Raw genomic sequence first — 18,297 nt, forward strand, 5'->3', positions numbered from 1 at the left:
CCCCCCAACCCAGCACTTCTTGCTTTAAGAAGTTGTAATAATAGGGGCACCCGGGTGACTCAATCAGTTGGGTGACCGACTTCGGCTCAGGTCATGATCTCACAATTTGTGAGTTCTGCCCTGCGTAGGGCTCTGTGCTGACAGCTCAGAGCCTGGAGCCTGCTTCAGATTCTGTGACTCCCTCTCCTCCTTGCACTCTGTCTCTCTCTCTCTCTCAAAAACAAATAAATGTTAGAAAAAAATAAAAGAAGTTGTAATAATAGAGTAATGTGACTGAGGTGTAATTATATCATCTTTGCTCTTGCATATTTTACTGTTTCCTTCTCATTATTCATATTAATCACACTTCTCCTTTCATTGCCTGATTCAGATTGGGCATTTGCCCTCCAGTGTAGCAGACCCATCTAAGACCAGTTGACTAAAGAGATGATAAGTAAACTAATTAGTGAGAACACTGATGAGTCACGTTTTCAGATTTTATCCCATAGTCTTCCTCTTTCTGTATAATTCTGCACACTCGTTAGGAAACGTTGATCCTATTTCCCAAATGTGAGTTCTGGTCAGAAAACAGCAAACTGTCACAGAGGGAAGGCTGCAAGGGCCCTTCCCTGCCTGGGGGTTTCATGGGATATAATCTAATGGTCCAGGGGCTCAGGCGGACCTATCTGCAACCTCCTGACTGCTCCTTAGAGCTCTGTGCTTGCCCTGCCCTCCTGATGGCAAATACTGAAAGGAGACGAGGAGAGGAGACATGTGTCTTATGTGTATACATATTTTAGCTGTAACTTAAAAATCTGAGAACAAGCGTTTCTGTGTTCAGAGATTTTTGATGCCTTTAGTAACTTGATTTTTTTCATTTTGTGCAGAGCTCCGTGTATTTCCTGACAGATTTGTGGTCTGTGTAAGTCAGCTTTCATTCAGTCATGATCTTATGGCAAGTCAGAATGAAGAATTGGTATGTACAAAAAAATTCTATAAATAAATTTGCTTAAAACTTACTGTAAAAATAGAAAAAAATATTGTCTTCTGTTATCCTTGGGCCATTCATTGAGCACCCAATGAATGTTTTAAGGGACCAAAAATGTCCTACCTCTTTTGCATGATAATATTAACTGATGTGTTTTGTTTACTTTGTTTTGGTTTTTTGTTTTTTTCTTCCTGAAGTCCCCTTGAAAATTCAGTTTATCAGCCGTATCTTTTAATATCATTTTTTTTTGTATCAGTTTTAATGAGAAAGGAACATATCACAAAATCTGGGATGGTGCTTATGATAATGTTCAAATGAGATAAAGCAAGGTCTTTAAATGAAATGAAGGAAAATCCACATGTTTCCACTGGAAGCTTTCATTGGGGTCAGCAGCTTTGAATTTTATTCCATGGTGAATCACTGACATTTTCATGAGAATCATACTTTTCCCCAGTGTGTTGTTTCTTTGCCGATAGGGTTTGTTTTCTCTCTCCTTTCTCAGGCTAAGTCTCAAGCTCCATCAGGTCCTGCCTGTTTCGTTTGTGTTTCATTGGAGTTCTCTCTTCAGATAAATAGATACAGAAAACTACCCCTTCATGTTGTAACTTATAGCTGTGCCTTGTAAACTTAACATATGCCTTTGAGAGAGTCTCCTTGGAGGGTGTGTGTGTGTGTGTGTGTGTGTGTGTGTGTGTGTGTGTCATTGCAGCCACAGTCCATTCTCTCTGAACTTACCTCGGTGCAAACTTTTTTTTTCATATTTTTGGATATATCACTTGAACTTTAACAAAGAAGAAAAAAACTAGGAGACATGAAAGCTGGACATGAAGTGTGACAGGATTATGATGCTTCTAAAATAATTTATGGGAATATTAGATTACCCCTTATGTTTATTATTTTTTAATCCATATGAAATGTGACATTTGGCCCACATGGTCTAAAACCAGATTCTTACCTCATCTGAAATAAACGGATGGAGACTAGAAGGGTGAATTAGAGACCTAGGAAAAGTAAAGAGCAGAAATGCTTTTATTTGGAGATGAGCCTTTTGGAAAAACCAGTGGGACCCTTATTTCTTCATCTGTCAATTAAATGACATAAATGAAGCAAATTTGTTGAAGAGTATTAAAAGTGTATTCTTTGAGATTTTTCCAGGATGTTAGAGTTATCTCAGTAAGTTAATAAATACAAAAATAGTAATGCTGTTGGCAAATTAATATAATATAACTTAAGTGATTCTCAGAGCAGTGAAGAAATTGATCTTTGGTTTAAGAAAACAACAATTAACTGTACCAGGAAGTGTTATTGCTTCAGATGGAAAAAAGAAGAAATTAGATCTTATATGATATGTAATATTAATATGTAATATCTTAAATTATTAAGGGTGAATTAAAACATCTCAATACAAATGAAATGTTATCCTCCTTTGGGGCACTGGTATTTATACAGATCCTGATTTTGCTATAGCTGCTGTCAAATAAATCCTATAATCTGGAGGACTTCCTAAAGGTTAAGCATTTTCATTCTGAAAAGTTGACTAGTCTAGTCTGAGCCTTTTACACAAGCCAGTTCAATTTTCTTCTCTTCAGAATGTTCTGACGTTTAGTGATAACACTATCAGAGTTAACCAAAACGGCTTATAAAGAAAAGTACATTTATATCATGAGGATCGTTCATTGTTTTCAGTGACTCTCTTTAGATGTGGTCAGTCTCTGTCTCTTCAGCTGCTCTTTTCCCCACCTCTGTGCCTTCACATACACGCTGTCCCAGCCACACATGTGGGAGTCTGCTAACGCTCAGCAGCACTACACAGCTCCCTCCCTGGACATAGGATCTGTGCATCCCTTTGGGCTGGCCAGCTCACCTGTGCACCTTCCCTCCTAACAGGCCTCTCATCCACCACTTCCTCAAGCTTGTCGCCCCCAGAAACAGTAAAATATCCAGGCCTGGAGAAGGACCCTCCTGCACACTGCCCATCGAGCTGACAACTTGGTCCCTCTACCACATGTGCCTTGGAGCTTTAGCCTCATTCATGTTTGATCTCTGAGGAGCCCACCTGTCTCAGCCATTTGAGGGTCAATAAACCATCCTTCCTTCCCAGAATTGCCTTCTGTCTGAGAGAAGGCGTGCATAGTCCTTGATATATACTTCAAATGCCCAAAGCCAGTGATATCTGGCTCCTCTGTGAATATTCCTTGAACTTCCAGAAAGCTTTGGATTCTTTATCAGTTTACACTGATATTCGCCAAAGGGCAGGATCCGTCTCATTTCTCTTGGTAATTATTCTCCAGGACTATTTGACTGGGAAGGCCTGGGAAATTGGCTTCCTAAATACTGTATTGGAGATATGTTTTTGTCAAGAAACAGCAGTTATTTTCCTCTAACTGTTCACTGAACTTAGTTCTCTATGGCCCCAGAAGTGATGGGGGAGTGAGCCAGTACCCGAGCAACAGCCTGGGAACCTTGCTTGTGCCGTGAGTAGTAGATTCCTTTTCTTTCATCTTTTCCCCCCCGTTTTGGTTCCTCAGTGTCTGAATGACTGTTGGTTAGGTGATCCTGGGGGTGCCTATTCAGAACTGCTCTGCCAGGGGATTCTTTGATCCTGTACAGAAGCTGTACCCAGCTCCCCAGTTCTTAAAGGTGGCTACGCAAAAGAACTGCTGATCCAGATCAAGCAGTACAAGGGGAGTAAGCCCTCTCCTTTGGGAGGCAGAACGTGTGCAACCATGCCACCCGCTAATAGCCTTCCCCCAGCACCAGGGAGGTCTGTTACCCTAATATCAGCATCTCTCTCGCCCACCAAGGGGCACTGGTGCAGCGAGATGCTCCGTGTTGCAATAGTTCTGCACCAAGTGCCCACATGCCAGGGATGTGGGAATTGTGATGTGTACTTTGGGAAGAAGGGGCATTATTATGGGATGAGTCACTGTATTTTTCTTACTACAGTTTCTCATAAGAAATCTCGAGGTCCTTGTAGCCTCAGTTTTTGGCCTATTGCTAAGAATGGAGCTGGGAAGTTGTTCTCAGAGTTTTTACCTTTTGTTTTGTTTTGTTTTGTTTCATTTTCCTAGCAATATGAAAAACATAGAGTAAATTTTGGTTGCACTCAGTTATATCCCATTTCAACAATATTTTCTTTCATATTTACAAACCCAGGTCCCTGTGTAGAGGCTGTTTGTTTGTTTGTTTGTTTGTTTTTCCTTTTCCTCAGATGTAAAGCTCTGGGGCTTGGGTAAATTAAAAATTATTTATTATTTTTCCTATTTCTTTATTAGAGAAAATAGCCAATAATCACCAAAATAATTACTTTAGAAAGTAATGACTTTATTGTGTAAGTAGAACTCTGTATGTATCTGGGACATTTCAGGGTCAGCACAAAGCTATTATCTCATAGAGCATTGATTACAGGCACACTCACTCTCTGGAGATCTTTCCCATCTGTTCTTACCACCTCACTTTAACATAATTCCCTGAGTGCTGGCTCCATGCCAGGAAGTCTGCTAGGCACTAGGGAAACAAAGAAAAACTAAGAAAGTAGAGTTTGTAGTCTGCCTTCAAGGAGCTTGTAGTCTGCCAGATAGGGGGCACTGAGGGTTATCCTGGTGACCTAAAGATGTATCCCTTCTGCACTGTAATGGATCCTCTGCTATTCAGAAGAATGTCCAAAATTCTGAGTTACTTTCTTACTCTTAAACCTAAGCTATAAGTCTGTGATTCTTTTGGAAATTAACGATGGCATTTAGTATACCAGTGCTGCCTGAGAGTGTATATATAATCAAGATATTGGAGTTCTCTGCCTCATGTTTCACTGGGGTTGTGGCTGAGCTGTGACAAAAGCCATCGAGGTTCAGCAGTCATACCCAGTCACACACACTAGGCCCTCACTGTAGCATCAGCTGGGTGGAAGGATCCCTGGCGTGTTCTGACGGGAGACACTATTTAAGTACTAAATTGAACACTTAAGTCAAGCTACTGTTTAATGTTAAAGAACTCTTCTGGTTTATGAGTATAAAATTGAAATGAGAACGAGTCTAAAGAAGTAATAAACTATGCTAGCCTGGGTTATTTTTAGCTTGACTGTCCTAATTGAACCTCTGTGGGCCTTAGCCCTCATCTCTCAGTCAAGGGGGGAGGATATCAAATTATCTCAGAAATCCTTTCTCACACTGAATTTCTGTCAGAGGAAGCAGATGAAAATACGGCTAAAGAAAAACCGTAATTTTGCACAAAAGAGACCTTCACTTGTAGATTTAAAAGCTGTGATAAAAAAAATGGGGGGAGAGTTATATTTTATCTTAGGAAAGATAAAAGAATATATAACGAAACATTTTAGGCCTTATGTTTTCAGAAGAAATAAAATACTTAACAAATTTGACTATGCATTAACTTTATGCCCTTATTGGCAGAATTAAGTTTTTATAAGGAAACTTTGCATAAGTATAAATCAGATCATTTGGGAAAAGAACCCTCCTTTTGTACCAAAAAATTAAATAAGTAGTGGGTGTTTTTTCTAGTTTTTTCATGATGTGTCATAAGCTTTTTAAGAATCCATTCTTCTCATCTTATTGTATTTCCTGAACAATGCTAGTGGTAAATTACTTAGAAGCCATTAACCAGACATTCCTGTAGCACTAGGAAAAGTTCCTTGAGGGGGAAGAGGTTGTTTCCATATTTCACATTTCCCACAGTGTTCTGAACTTAGTTTTTTACTTAATAACTGCTTACCAAAATTGTCCATGTTCATTGTATGAAAACCCTAGAATCCAAATATAAACAAAGAAAGTAAATATTATCCACAACTCCCAACCTAAAGAGAGCCTCTGTTAATGACCTAGTCTGTACCCCTCCATACTTGATACTTGATAACTGAGGTCACTATGTAATTATTTTAGCTGAGACCCATTCATTTGTGAATTGTGTGTTTGTGTCCATTTTTCTATTGGTATTTTTGTATTTCACAGACTCCCAACTACATAAAAATTCCTTAAGTAGTAAGAAAAGTAACTTTTAGTGAGTTTATCATTTACCTTTTAATTATATGACACTGTTATGTGGTAGGTGTCTATGTCCTCAATTTTATGGTTTCCATAACAATTTCTGCCTTTGTGATCTTGCTGTTATGGTTTTCAAAGTTGGGCAGACATTTACTTATATTTCCTTGTATTTTTATGTGATTTGTTTTAATTTGTGATGTGAGGTAGTTTTTATTGTGTATATAGATCAGTATTGTGATAATTGGGGTTTTTAGGTTTAAGGGATGAACATGCTTAGTCGGCCTCTACTAATGGGGCCTCACTTTGGGGGTGCACAAAAGAAGGAGGCTTCTCCAGGGACCAGGCTCTCCTTTTGACCTATAGCAGCAGGACTTCTCCAATGGCCCTTCATCTTGCCTTCTGCCCTCCCCTTTTCCAGTCACCTGTGGCCAGTGCTCAGAGCCAGAACATGATCTACAGATAGTTGAGGAACATATTGGGCCACACCCTCAACAGGGCCTACAGACGGGCCCCTTTGCTTGGATTGAGACAGAAACTATACAGCAGCCCTTACATGCCCACCCTTATATGGAATGTCTGAGTGAAAATGCTGGTGGTGGGGATGAGCTATTTTATTGGTTTGGTCTATCTAGAATAGTTTTTCTCGACTGTGACACAATAATAAATTTTTCTCCAGTCAAATCATTTTTTTAAGATTATCCTTTGCTTATTATATGTTACAGTAAGCTGAGGTTTTATCGTCCTTTGCTAATAATAAAGTTCTTTCCAATGATTAGCCACCAGTTTTTGTGAATGAGATGGTTCATGCACCCCTGTCTCCAGCACCCCTAAGGAAACTGCCCTCTGCTGAATTAGAATAAGATAGGCCAGATGAGCTGGAGTAGGACATATCTAAGTTAGACTAGCTGGATAGAATAAGTTATGATAGGATGTCTCTCAGCCCTCTCATCCTTTGTGCTTGTTCCCCACAAAGTACCTTTCCTGTGCACAGACCCAGGGAATGAAACAAGTAGAAAAGAGATCACACTTGAAATTAAAAGGCCTGGCTTTGGCCACTGCCTCTCTCCTCACTCCCTGGATGACCTTGGACAAATCATTTGGCCTCTCAGAGTGTTGGGCTCCTGACTTCTTGAGCAGAGGTAAAAGTGATGCCTACTATACAAGCCTTCCCAAGTTTTACTGAGGATCAAGTGAGATAGTGAATATAAAAATGTCTTCTCAACTAGAAAGTACTTATGCAGTATTAATTATATTATCATTTCCATTCTTCCCCGAAAAGGAGTTAATGTAAATGTCATTAACACCAGATTAGTAGATTGTTATATATCTTACCCTGCCTGCTAGAAATGGTAATATCCATCTGCACATAGTATTTTGCCAAGAAGCTCAGCACTCTCATTTTTTATTTGTCTCCACTTGACAGCCCAGCTTCATTTTGCAGCTTTAAAAACAAGTACAAAAAAGTTAAGTTATAAACCCTCATTTAGCCAGCAAGTCAGTGATGAAAGAGGGATACAATAAGAGTGTAAACTGGTGACCTTCAGTAGGAGCTCTGTTAACCAACATCCAGAGTAGGAGGAGGGGTGGGGACCACCAGCTAGAACACCTTTCATTTCCAGTAGCTGCCAGTAGTCTCACAAGGAGATACAGCTTTGGAGGAAGGACCCACTTACTTCTCCGAGGTACACAGGAATTGGGAGTCCACAGACTTCTCAGGCCCAAATTCCGAAAAGCTCACATGTTCATCTGAACACCCACAGTGATCACACAGAGTTTGATGTGCAAGTGGATTGTGTTTAGAAAGTTCATTTAGTTAGCAGATGATTTAGAATTCAGTACACATTTTCCCAAGGAACCCATGTCATAAATGGGGTGAGGTTCCCAGACTCGTTCACAGAAGCTGTTACTGTCATGAGATGGGAGTCTTGGAAAGGGGGTCTTGCTGTCTGTTCAAGAGCAATGGGAAGAGCTCTTCCTTGTGCGTCCCTGGGCAGAGGGCCAGCTCTGAGCAGAAGTTTGAAATAAGACAGTCATCTGTGATGGCTTCTCTCTGGCTCTTCTGCCTCTTTCCCATTGGCCACCAGGGCTACTGTGGGCTGTCTTCTGGCCAGCCCTGCCACCTACGCAGCTGGATACACACTTACCCACCTTCCTCCTTACCCATCCTCTCCAGCCCCACACACTCAGCCATGGGAGATGTTAGGGAAGACAATCATCACCCTGAATAAAGGGCTAGCAACCTTCCTGCCAGGTATTGGCATTTTTCAACCACAGATCTCTGTGTGAGGAGGTGTTTTTGAATTAGGAGACCCCCAAAGGTGGGGTATCTCTGCCTGAGGTAGTTCCCATTAAGTTTCCATTTTTCACAGATATTTCCCTTCTGCTTTTACACTGGACACTATTAACCTGTGATTCATGAATTCCCTGAAATTAAAAAAAAAGTTGTGTGTGTGTGTGTTTTAATGTTTTTCTAGTCAAAGTTAAATAGCTTTCATTCATTTCTCAGAGTGGTCAATGATCCCCACCCTACCCCCCTCCATCATGAAGAAGCACAGGTCCCAAACCTACAAATTCTTTAAAGTCTCCAAGTTTCATTATGCTTATAAGGCACCAGAGACTCAACAGTGGGGCCTAGGGGGGTTCAGGATTTATTTTTAGGTTCGCGAAGGTTAGGTGAATGTAAACTGGAAAATCCCTATGAAATGTGTACTTCCTGCAAAAGAACTTCCTTGATTTTTTTCACTGATTTCATTTTCAGGTTAACATTCTTTGCAACTATTTATTGGTACTTCCCTAGATCTACAAAAGACAGTTTCATAGTCATCAATTCAGAATCAAAGAAAACTTCAAAATTTTTATTTAAAAACAAAACAAAACTAGAGTGTTTGCTGCTGACTCAGGCGGCAGCGGCTGCAGCAATCCCACGTCTCCACTCTCCCTTAGAGACCTGTCCTTTCCCAGGAAGGCAGAGAAGTGGAGGGCTCAGAAGAGGGACTTGGGTGCAGAGAAACAGAATGAAGCAAAACACTTGTCCCTCACTGTAGGAGTTGGACAGATGACTTAGCCTCATAAGGCATCAGTTTCCTCATCTCTGAAATGGGGAAGGTCACGTCCGCATCTTGGGCATCTCACGAGGACTCACTTGTGCCGGTCCCTATATTGAGTGCTTTGCCTGTGGTGTCTCAATACAGGCGCCTTCCATCCTTAGCATCTTCAGAGAAAATGACGTGACTTCACAGTGGAATTCATGAGATACCCCTTCCATTTGACCTCTTAGCCTGAGTTCCTTTGAGTCAATATGTATATATATGTCTTTCTACATTCTTTTAATTGTTCGCTACTACTCTCTCCACCTGTTTTACCCTTTTTACTTCCATAACTGATTAACTACCAAATAATTTAAGAAAATATTAGAAGTGAAATTTGGGAAAGAGAGACCTCTTCCTCATTTTAAGATGTGTGGCTTCTGTATGGTCATGGTGCATCGTGGTCTAAGATTGTGGTCACTGTCAGAATTCATGCTGTGCTGGGCTGCTTTTCTGCAAGTGACTCAACCTTCCCTGGCATGTCACATTTCAGAATGTTTATGCTCCTAGAAATGGTTGGACATCTCACTAAAGTTTAAGAACAACTTTTATTGGGGCATCTGACTGGCTCAGTCAGTGGAGCGTGCAACTCTTGATCTCGGGGTTGTGGGTTCAAGCCCCATGTTGGATGTAGAGATTACTTTAAAAAAAATAAAATCTTAAAAAAAAAAGGAATAACTTTTCTTTTTGCCTTACAAAAAAGCCTTGAAGAATTGAAAGTGGCCTATAGGTTTATACTGTAATGTTTTATTTGCCTCCCAAATAAGTTGACAATATATTACTTTTACACCGCTTTTATTGTTTGGGAAAGACTTATTGTTTGCAGAGAGCTGTCACATACAATAACTTATTCAATGTAACAAACCTGAGAAGAGATTGTATCAGTCTTGAACCTTTTAGTTTTCAAGTGACAGGAAGGCCAACTCGAAATGGCTTAGCAAAAAAAGGAAGGTTTTTGGCTCATGTGCCTGAAAAGTCCAGACTTCAGGTATGGCTTGCTGATCAGAGGCACAAAGAATATCATCAGGACTGTTTCTCCCATCTTCTGGCTCTGTCTTCCACAGTGTTGGCTTCATTCTTAGCCAGTATGTGGTGGTTGGCTCTGGTACCTGCAGGTCCATGGGAATAGAGAGCAGGGTTCTTCCCAGGGCTCCTTCAGCTCATGTATGTCTTTGAGGTTCATGAATCCAGTACTTTGCTTGGCCTGGATGGGATCACAGGCCCACCTCTGGAGCCTGGTGTGGAGACAGGGCCTCCTGAAAATGCATGGACATTGGATGGGGACTAGAGACAAAATCTGAATATTGTTTCCAGAAAATGAATGAGTGTCCACTGTAGAGATATTATTATCATTCCTCTTTTCTAGACAAGGAAACTGATGTTCAGGGAGGTAGCTTGTCCAGATCTTACTTCAGAGAAGAAACTGAGAGGGGGTTAGACCCAAGGACTTCCGACTTAGCATCCTGTACTCTTTCTACAACTCCCATCTTTGACTGTGATGGCAGAGGAACCACTGGGCACAGTGGAAAGAGCACTGCACAGAGGGCCAAGCCTTCTCGACACACTTCTGCCCCTAGCTAAATGTGTGGGCTTAGACACTTAGTCTCTTGGGTCTCATTCTTCTTGTCTGTCAAATAGGGACGATACCTGCCTGCCAAATAACTCAGTAGATGTAGGGGAAAGGACTTTAATCGTGTAAGTTCTTTAAAAATGCAAAGCATCCTTGCCTCCTCAAAATCTATTTATGTTCTCTGTAGGTACCAGGTTTTCTTGTATAGGAATGTCAAGAAAATGTGCTTAGAACTTCCCACTTTCTAAAGTGTGCTTCACACACCTTATTGCACTTAAATTTCCCAAACAGTCCTGAAGGACAGATGAGAAACCCACCATCGGGGAGTTGAGAGATGGGCCCTGGGACAAGCAACCAATGAATGCCAGACGTTGGCTTCCATCCCTGCTCGCTGTGCTCCCTGCCTCATCTCAGGAGGGCTAACCTGTTTTGATCAACTCTGGGTATATGTGATCATGAAGAATTCAGACACAGTAACATTTTGAATGTGACCTAAGACTGTGTATTCTTTTTTTAATTTTTTTTTTTAATGCTTATTTATTTTTGAGAGAGAGAGACAGTGTGAGCAGGGGAAGGGCAGAGAGAGAGGGGGATACAGAATCCAAAACACGTTCCAGGCTCTGAGCTGTCAGCACAGAGCCCATTGCAGGGCTCAAACCCACGGAAGGACCATGAGATCATGACCTGAGCCAACGTCGGACGCCCAACCAACTGAGCCACCCAGACGCCCTTTAAGACTGGGTGTATTCTAATATTTTATTATGAGTTACCTGCTTTAAAAAAATTTTTTTTAATGTTTGTTTAGTTTTTGAGAGAGAGAGAGCGTGAGCAGTGAAGGGGCAGAGAGAGACGGAGACACAGAATCCAAAGCAGGCTCCAGGCTCTGAGCTGTCAGCACAGAGCCCACCATGGAGCTCGAACTCACGACCTGTGAGATCATGACCTGAGCCGAAGTCGGACACTCAATCAACTGAGCCACCCAGGCGCCCCAAGTTACCTGCCTTTAAAAAATCCTGGTTGAGTTATTAATTATTTTCATTTAGCGGTGAATAAAATAGCATCAGAGGAAACTCATGTACATAACCATAAGAAAAGAGATCTCAAGAGATAAATGACTGAAAGCACCACATTACCGTGTTAAGTACTGCTGTAAGAAAGACCTTAATGGCTCTGAAAAGTTTCTTTTCCTCCCTTCTCCCTTTATTGCCTTCATATCCAGCAGGGTGTTCTGTAGTCCTAGAAACAAGATTTTGGTGGGAGAGCTCCTGTCTGTCATCCCTTCTAAGCGTGGCTGTGAGGGGTGCTGGGAACACCACACTGGGGGCCACACTGGACTGCTGTACACCCACAGGGCTCTTTGACCTGCAGTCAGGTATCATGTCCCCAGGGACCTTCCCCTACAGTTCCAACCTAGATTAATACTGATGTCCCAGGGCCTCAGGGCTGGTGCTTGAAAGCTGAAGCAAGGTTTTCCTGACAGAAGCCCCATTTATCAGGTGAGAAGGGGCATTGCCATCTGTGCTGTTTGTTCATGTTGAATGAGGTCCCTGGAGTGTGGGAGCAGCAGTGTTACTTGCCTCATCAAGCTCTTCTGAGGTGACATTGATGCGTATATGCAGAGCTTCTGAAACACCCAGCTGAAACTTGGCACACGGTAGCTCATCACATCCTCCAAATATGCCCAGAATCGTCAGCAATGCACCCTCCATTAACCAACCCCCCAATCCAGGCACTACCCCATTTCAGCATTCCCCCTTACTGCAGAGCCCTTCTAAAGTGCCCAGCCCTGCATGGCCCGGTACTATAGCCACTGGCCACATCTGGACATTGAGCATTAGAAATGTGGCGAGTCAGAAATGGTGTCCTGTAAATGTCAGATGCATACCAGATTCCAGACTTAGTATAAAAATATAAAATGCCTCAATATTTTTATATTACACGCTGTAATAATAACATATATTGAGCAAAATAGTATATATTATTGAAATCTAATTTTACCAGTTTTCTTTTTACCTTTTTAGTGGTCCATAGAAACTTCAAAGTCACCTACAGACCATTACATTCCTACTGGAGACTTCCGGTTTCTACTGTGTCTCCACTTCGCTATTGAACCCATCCATCCCAAATAGTCTTGGGCCCTAGCACTTCACCAAAAACAGCCCTTGTCAAGTCACCTTCTATTGCTTAATTGTCAGTCCTAACCGCTCGGCATATTTGTGGAAGTGCTGTCGCTTTCAGTGAAGCACTTTATTCTCTTACCTCCAGGGACATCATGTTACCTTGATTTTTCTGTTTCTTCACTGATGATTCCCTCATGGACTCCTTTCCTTAATCCTCCTCCTCATCTTCTTTTTTCTTATCCAAACTCACTCCCCAGTGCACTTCATCCTCACTGAAGACTTTATGTACCATCTTCGTGGACTTCCCAGCTTTGTGTCTGCAGCCCAGACTTCTCTCTTCCTGAACCGGTATCTTAACTTCCTGCTCAGCATCTCTGTTTGGATACCCAGGAGGACTGTTCAAGTTTACATTATCTAAAATTGATTTCTTGGTTCCACATCCCCAAGCCTGCCCCTCCCCCAGTACTTCCTGTGTTGGTAAAGGCTAATTTCCTTCACCCACTTATTTAAACCACAAATCTTGGAGTCATTCCTGACTTTTCTTCTGACTAACTATATACAGTCCATTGACATATTCTGTTGGGTCTTCCTTCAAATTATATTTCCAGTCTAACCATTTCTTACCATCACCAGCCTCCTGAAAGACCCCCTCCTCTCTGAGTGGACTTTTGTAGTAGTCTAATCACTGATCTCTCTGAGCCCATCTGCCCCTCAGCTGCTCCCAGAGTGATCCTTTTAAAATGCCAAGTCCATTTTCTTCCTAGAAACTTCCAATGGCACATCATCTTCCTTAGAATAAAATGTGTCATCCTTATAAAAGCCATATATGATTTGACCCTCTCACACACCACCACCAATGCACACACACACACACACACACACACACACACACACACACACACACACCAGTTACCTGCCCTCCACCCCCTTTCTCTGGTTTACTGCCCTGTTTCTCCTCTCCCTCCAAGCATGCTCTGTCTTCCTTGGTGTTCATGCTTCTCCCTTCTTATGCACCCTATGTTCACGTGGCTCATCCTCCACTCATCTCCGGGTAAAGCTCACCTTCTTACCTTCCCTCACCAACGTGCCTAATAAAGACTTTGGAGGTTTGTATTCCCTCATAACATCATAACCTTTTGACATATCATATGTGTATTTGTTTCTTGTCTTCCCCATGGAATGGAGGCTCTGTGAGAGCAGGGATGTTTTCTGTGAGTCCACATAGTTTTCCACAAGGGCCTCAAAACAGTGTTTGATACAGAGTTCAGTGTTGTCTGATTGGATGGTTCTGCCAGACTCTGCTCAGTTACCACGTCCATCCATGCCCCTGTAGAGTGGGCATCAGAATCACTTGGGAGATTGCCTAAAATGCATATATGCCTTGACTCCAGCCCGTGGAGATCCAAATGCAGTAGATTCTGGGGTAGAACCCTGAACATTTTTTGACAAGCTTCCCAGGTAATTTTGAGGCCTGAGGTAATTGGACCAGACTGCCAAGCACTGCCTCAGTGTACCACTTTTCATTTGTTTATCTGCTGCTCTGCTCTGTCGAGAATTATTTCATGTGTGTCAGCAGTGTTTGAATCACCTGGGAACCTAAATATAGATCCTATAGCCCCACCCTAGATCTGGTAAATCAGAACTTCCAGGGGTGGGTCTTGGGAATCTATATTTTTTGAAAAGCTCCCTTGGTGCCAGTCTTCCCAATAGCCTTTGGGAGCCTCAGCTGTGTTTTACAGACTCCTTGAGGAGGTTATAAACTCAAGAGCAGGTGTTTCTTACATCTTTTTAGGCCAACTTCTCTCCTCATCCCTCATTAATCCAAGAGTGTTCTATTCAGAAGTGATATTCAGTAAGTCACTATGGAGTGAACACTTTGGTTTATCCACAATTTCAATTTGCCTTTGTAACTTGTACATCAACCAGTATTCCTGACTACATTTCAGTCCAGCCCATTCTCTGATTAGAGGCAGGAAACATATCTTAGCTGCCTTGCTAATTCTGGTAGGGACTCTCTTTGCAGTCTTTTTGTCCAGAAATTTAAAATGTGTTTCCCAGGTCAGACCAGACAGCACTGAGGTAACATCACCCATTTTCATACTTAAACACTCACCTGTTCAACCTTCCTTTTGGGCCTGTACTGGAGCGCACGTGCTTTGGCTGTCCTCAACCTCAGGGTGCATCCAGTAGACTGCAGAGCATCCCTGGGGATGGCAACAAGACCCGACCTCTTGCTCTGGAAGCCTGCCTGGGCTGCTTAGTCTCTTGAGGAAAAGTATCCCCCTGCATTAGACTCCCTGTGGGGCCTATGGCCCTGTCCTACTTCTGTGTGGTTTTGTCCTGGTTTTTGTCCTAGATACCTCTTTACAGATGGAAAGTTTAAAACTAAAAGTGTTAACCAAAAATTAATAAATGGGTGGGGAGTGGATGGGGCAGCTGATAATATATGCAGAATTTTATTCCTTGGCTAGACTCAGAGCTAGCCTCTAGGTTAAGAAGAATCACTGATGAAGGCCCAAAGAAAGCCCCTTGGTTAACCTATTTCTTAAATATCCAAGTCCCCACAGAGTGTGTACTCTGGACTTTGGATGGCCAACTAGTAACCTTTTTTAATATATTGACTTTGTGTGTATTCTTTGCGGAAGATGTCAGGGTCATTATTCAAGGCAGAATCTAAAAAGGAGTCGTGTCATTTAGGTAAGCCCGAGAAGCACTTCCCAGCACACACTGTCTGTACCTTAGAATTTTGCCTCTGGATAAGCCACAATTGCATTTTGATGCCAGATGTGAGAAGCCATTAGTAATCAGGACAACTCCCTTGGGAAATTTTGTTCCCAGTCCCTGTTCCAGAGGATCACTGTTTCCTCTGGAATATTTGTTTGAGGGGCTCCGCAGGCTGCGATTTAGTGACAAAGGGGAATGAATTGACCTTAGAAAAATAAGAATGAAAGATTTCTAATGAGGTCTGACAGTTCAAGGACTGAAGACTGAAGAAGGAGTCTAAGCTTTTTTTATTTTCCTGCCCACCCAGTCTTCATACAAATGTAAATATGCCTCCTTCAACAAATTGCCAAATGTGGTTTTAATTTGTAAGCAGGAGACCCTGACTTGCCTTTTTCTTTTCTTTTTCTCTCTCTCTTTTTTTTTTTTTTAGATGAAGTCACAGGTTTTGCACTTTTTGAACTGGACTTTTCCTTCTGTCACTGCATCGCATTTTCTGTTGTCCTTTTCCTTCCAAGGACATTTTCCCTATTGTTTGTGATCAGAGGAATTTGGGATGAGAGTCAATTGTCATGTCTCTTAAAGAAGTTTTTGAAGTTCCCATAGGAAATTCATAGTGCTTTTTAAACTTAGTTTAAAAAATAAATAAATAAAGCCAGAGATTGAATCTAGTGTGAGATTTGAAGTGTCACCATCGCAGCATCATACTTTATGTGGTCGACGCAGTATCCATTGTTGTTATTTATGACCCTGTCTGCCTTCCATTGTGGACTTCTTCAAGCCTTGGGGAATTTACATCATTCCTAATAGCAAAAGGCTTTCTGGTTCCCACAGAGTTGTTCAAAGCCTGACTCATGCTCCTTATGTTAATTGTTCAGCTCTGAAAATACAGCACTTACAGGGTGTGGTCGTAAGGGGAAAATCTACTGTACTTATAGGGCATGTTTAGAAGTGTTTCACACATAAATCTCAGTCTCTCTCCCTCTCTCTTCCTCTCCCTCTCATTTAACTTTACTGTAGCTCTGTCTGGTCAACTAGTGAGTCTTAGGGGGAGAAAGGGAGAAGCATCAAAATGCAGTATAGTCCAATAAAACCTATGGTATTCTGTTTACTAACTCTTAAAACTGATTTAGGTTATACCTGGATATGACTATGAGTGACATTGATCCAGGTCTGAAACCATAGGCGGGACTGGAGGGAGCTAAAGGTTCGTGCTCAGTGGTACCCTGTACCACTGATTGGGCAAAGGTCATAGCATCAGCCTGTGGGACATCCAGGTATACTGATGGCTGCCGTCTACCAGGCATTCTGGGACTGCCATTGTTAATTCCAATGTAAGTCTAAAGCAAGGGACCCACTGATAATTTCCCAAAATTCTTCCTTATTTCTACAGCATTTTACTGTGGAATTTGATGGAGAAGGATACTTAGTGTCACAGGAAATGAGAGAAGTTAACACCTTGTCTGGATTATCTACTTGCTTAACAAAAAGGAAATGATTCCAAAATTATGAAATAGGTCAATGTTGGCAAATTTTGGGAGTTTTTTTACATTTTATAAGTACTTTTTTTTTAGCTTATTTCTTTATTTTGAAAGAGAGAGAGAGAGAGAGAGCAAGAGCAAGCATGCAGGAGGGGCAGAAAAAGGGAGAGACAGAATCCCAAGCAGGCTCTGCACTTTTAGCAGAGCCCGACACAGGGCTCAAACTCATGAACTGTGAGATCACAGTTCTCAGATGAGCTGAGATCAAGAGCCAGACACTTAACCGATTGAGCCACCCAGGTGCCCCGTTTTTATAGGTACATGTACTTCCATATGAAGCTTCCATGGGAACATATAAGAATAGATACACAGATAATCTATAAAATATGTAAAATTGTTGCAGTGCTTAGTTTAAGAAAAACTCCCAGTTTTTTAATAGCCAAGAATCACAAACTTCAATGTTCAAAGTATCCACTAAAATCTTAACTCTTTATGCAGCCTTGAGTATTGCAAAGGCCACATTCTGTATTTTTGTAAATAGAGAAAATGTGTGGAATTCTAAGGAATCAGGGTCTAGACCACTGTGCCAACAGATCTTAACCGTTGTCTGGAAGATCAGAGTTCACAAATATGCTGCTGCCCGGCCCTGCAGTTCTGGGCTTTGTCACAGTTTGGGCCACAGAGATATCAGATATTGGCTAAGGGGTGCCTCTGTGGCTCCGTCAGTGAAGCATTTGACTTTTGATCTCAGCTCAGGTCTTCATCTCTGGGTTGTGAGTTCAAGCCCCATGTTGGGCTCTGTGCTGTGCGCGGAGCCTACTTAAAAAAAAAAAAAAAAAAAGGTATTGGACAAGAGTTCCCAGATGGTCTGGAACCAGTGTCCTTTCTCTTACAGCCTTGTATGTTTGTGGTGTGTATTAACGTTATGAACTGTATTGGATAGGAGTCCAAGTAAGTGACAATTTACCAAAACGTTCTAGATTTTTTAAATGTAAAATAGCCTAACACTAAGCAGTTTCATCTGGTCTTCACAAAAATCTGTTCACTGGGGCATTCAAAGTATAACTGTTTTTTCTCACGTTCAGCTAATAGATTTCTGGTTGAACCTTTGTTATCTTTTGGAGTAGACAGAAGGAACTCTCCATGGAGCGTCTGATTATCTTGCTGAGTGTGCCGAGAGTCCACTTCCTCCCAGTGCAAAGCGCAAGAGAAATGCTCTGAAAGAAATGTAGGTCCAACAAATTCTTCTTTTTCTCCTTTTTGACTGTCCGTGTGTATGGATACATGACATGAAACCTAGAATTCCACAAGAGTTTATGGAAACCAATCACAAAACCCCCTCTGGCACCTACTTTACC

The 18,297-nt window shown here is 41.8% G+C and overlaps 1 protein-coding gene across 1 annotated transcript in view; it reads left to right on the forward strand.

Annotated features, from left to right (window-relative positions):
* Positions 1-18,297, forward strand: part of SLX4IP (SLX4 interacting protein) — a 176,021-nt gene that overhangs the window by 154,713 nt on the left and 3,011 nt on the right. The window contains exons 6-7 of the mRNA XM_015081531.3: positions 867-955; positions 18,067-18,167. Coding sequence (XP_014937017.1) covers positions 867-955; positions 18,067-18,167 — 190 coding nt within the window. The remainder of the gene's footprint in view (positions 1-866; positions 956-18,066; positions 18,168-18,297) is intronic.

This window comes from Acinonyx jubatus, chromosome A3 (genome assembly GCF_027475565.1).
Source record: "Acinonyx jubatus isolate Ajub_Pintada_27869175 chromosome A3, VMU_Ajub_asm_v1.0, whole genome shotgun sequence".
In the NCBI taxonomy this organism is placed as follows: Eukaryota; Metazoa; Chordata; class Mammalia; order Carnivora; family Felidae; genus Acinonyx; species Acinonyx jubatus.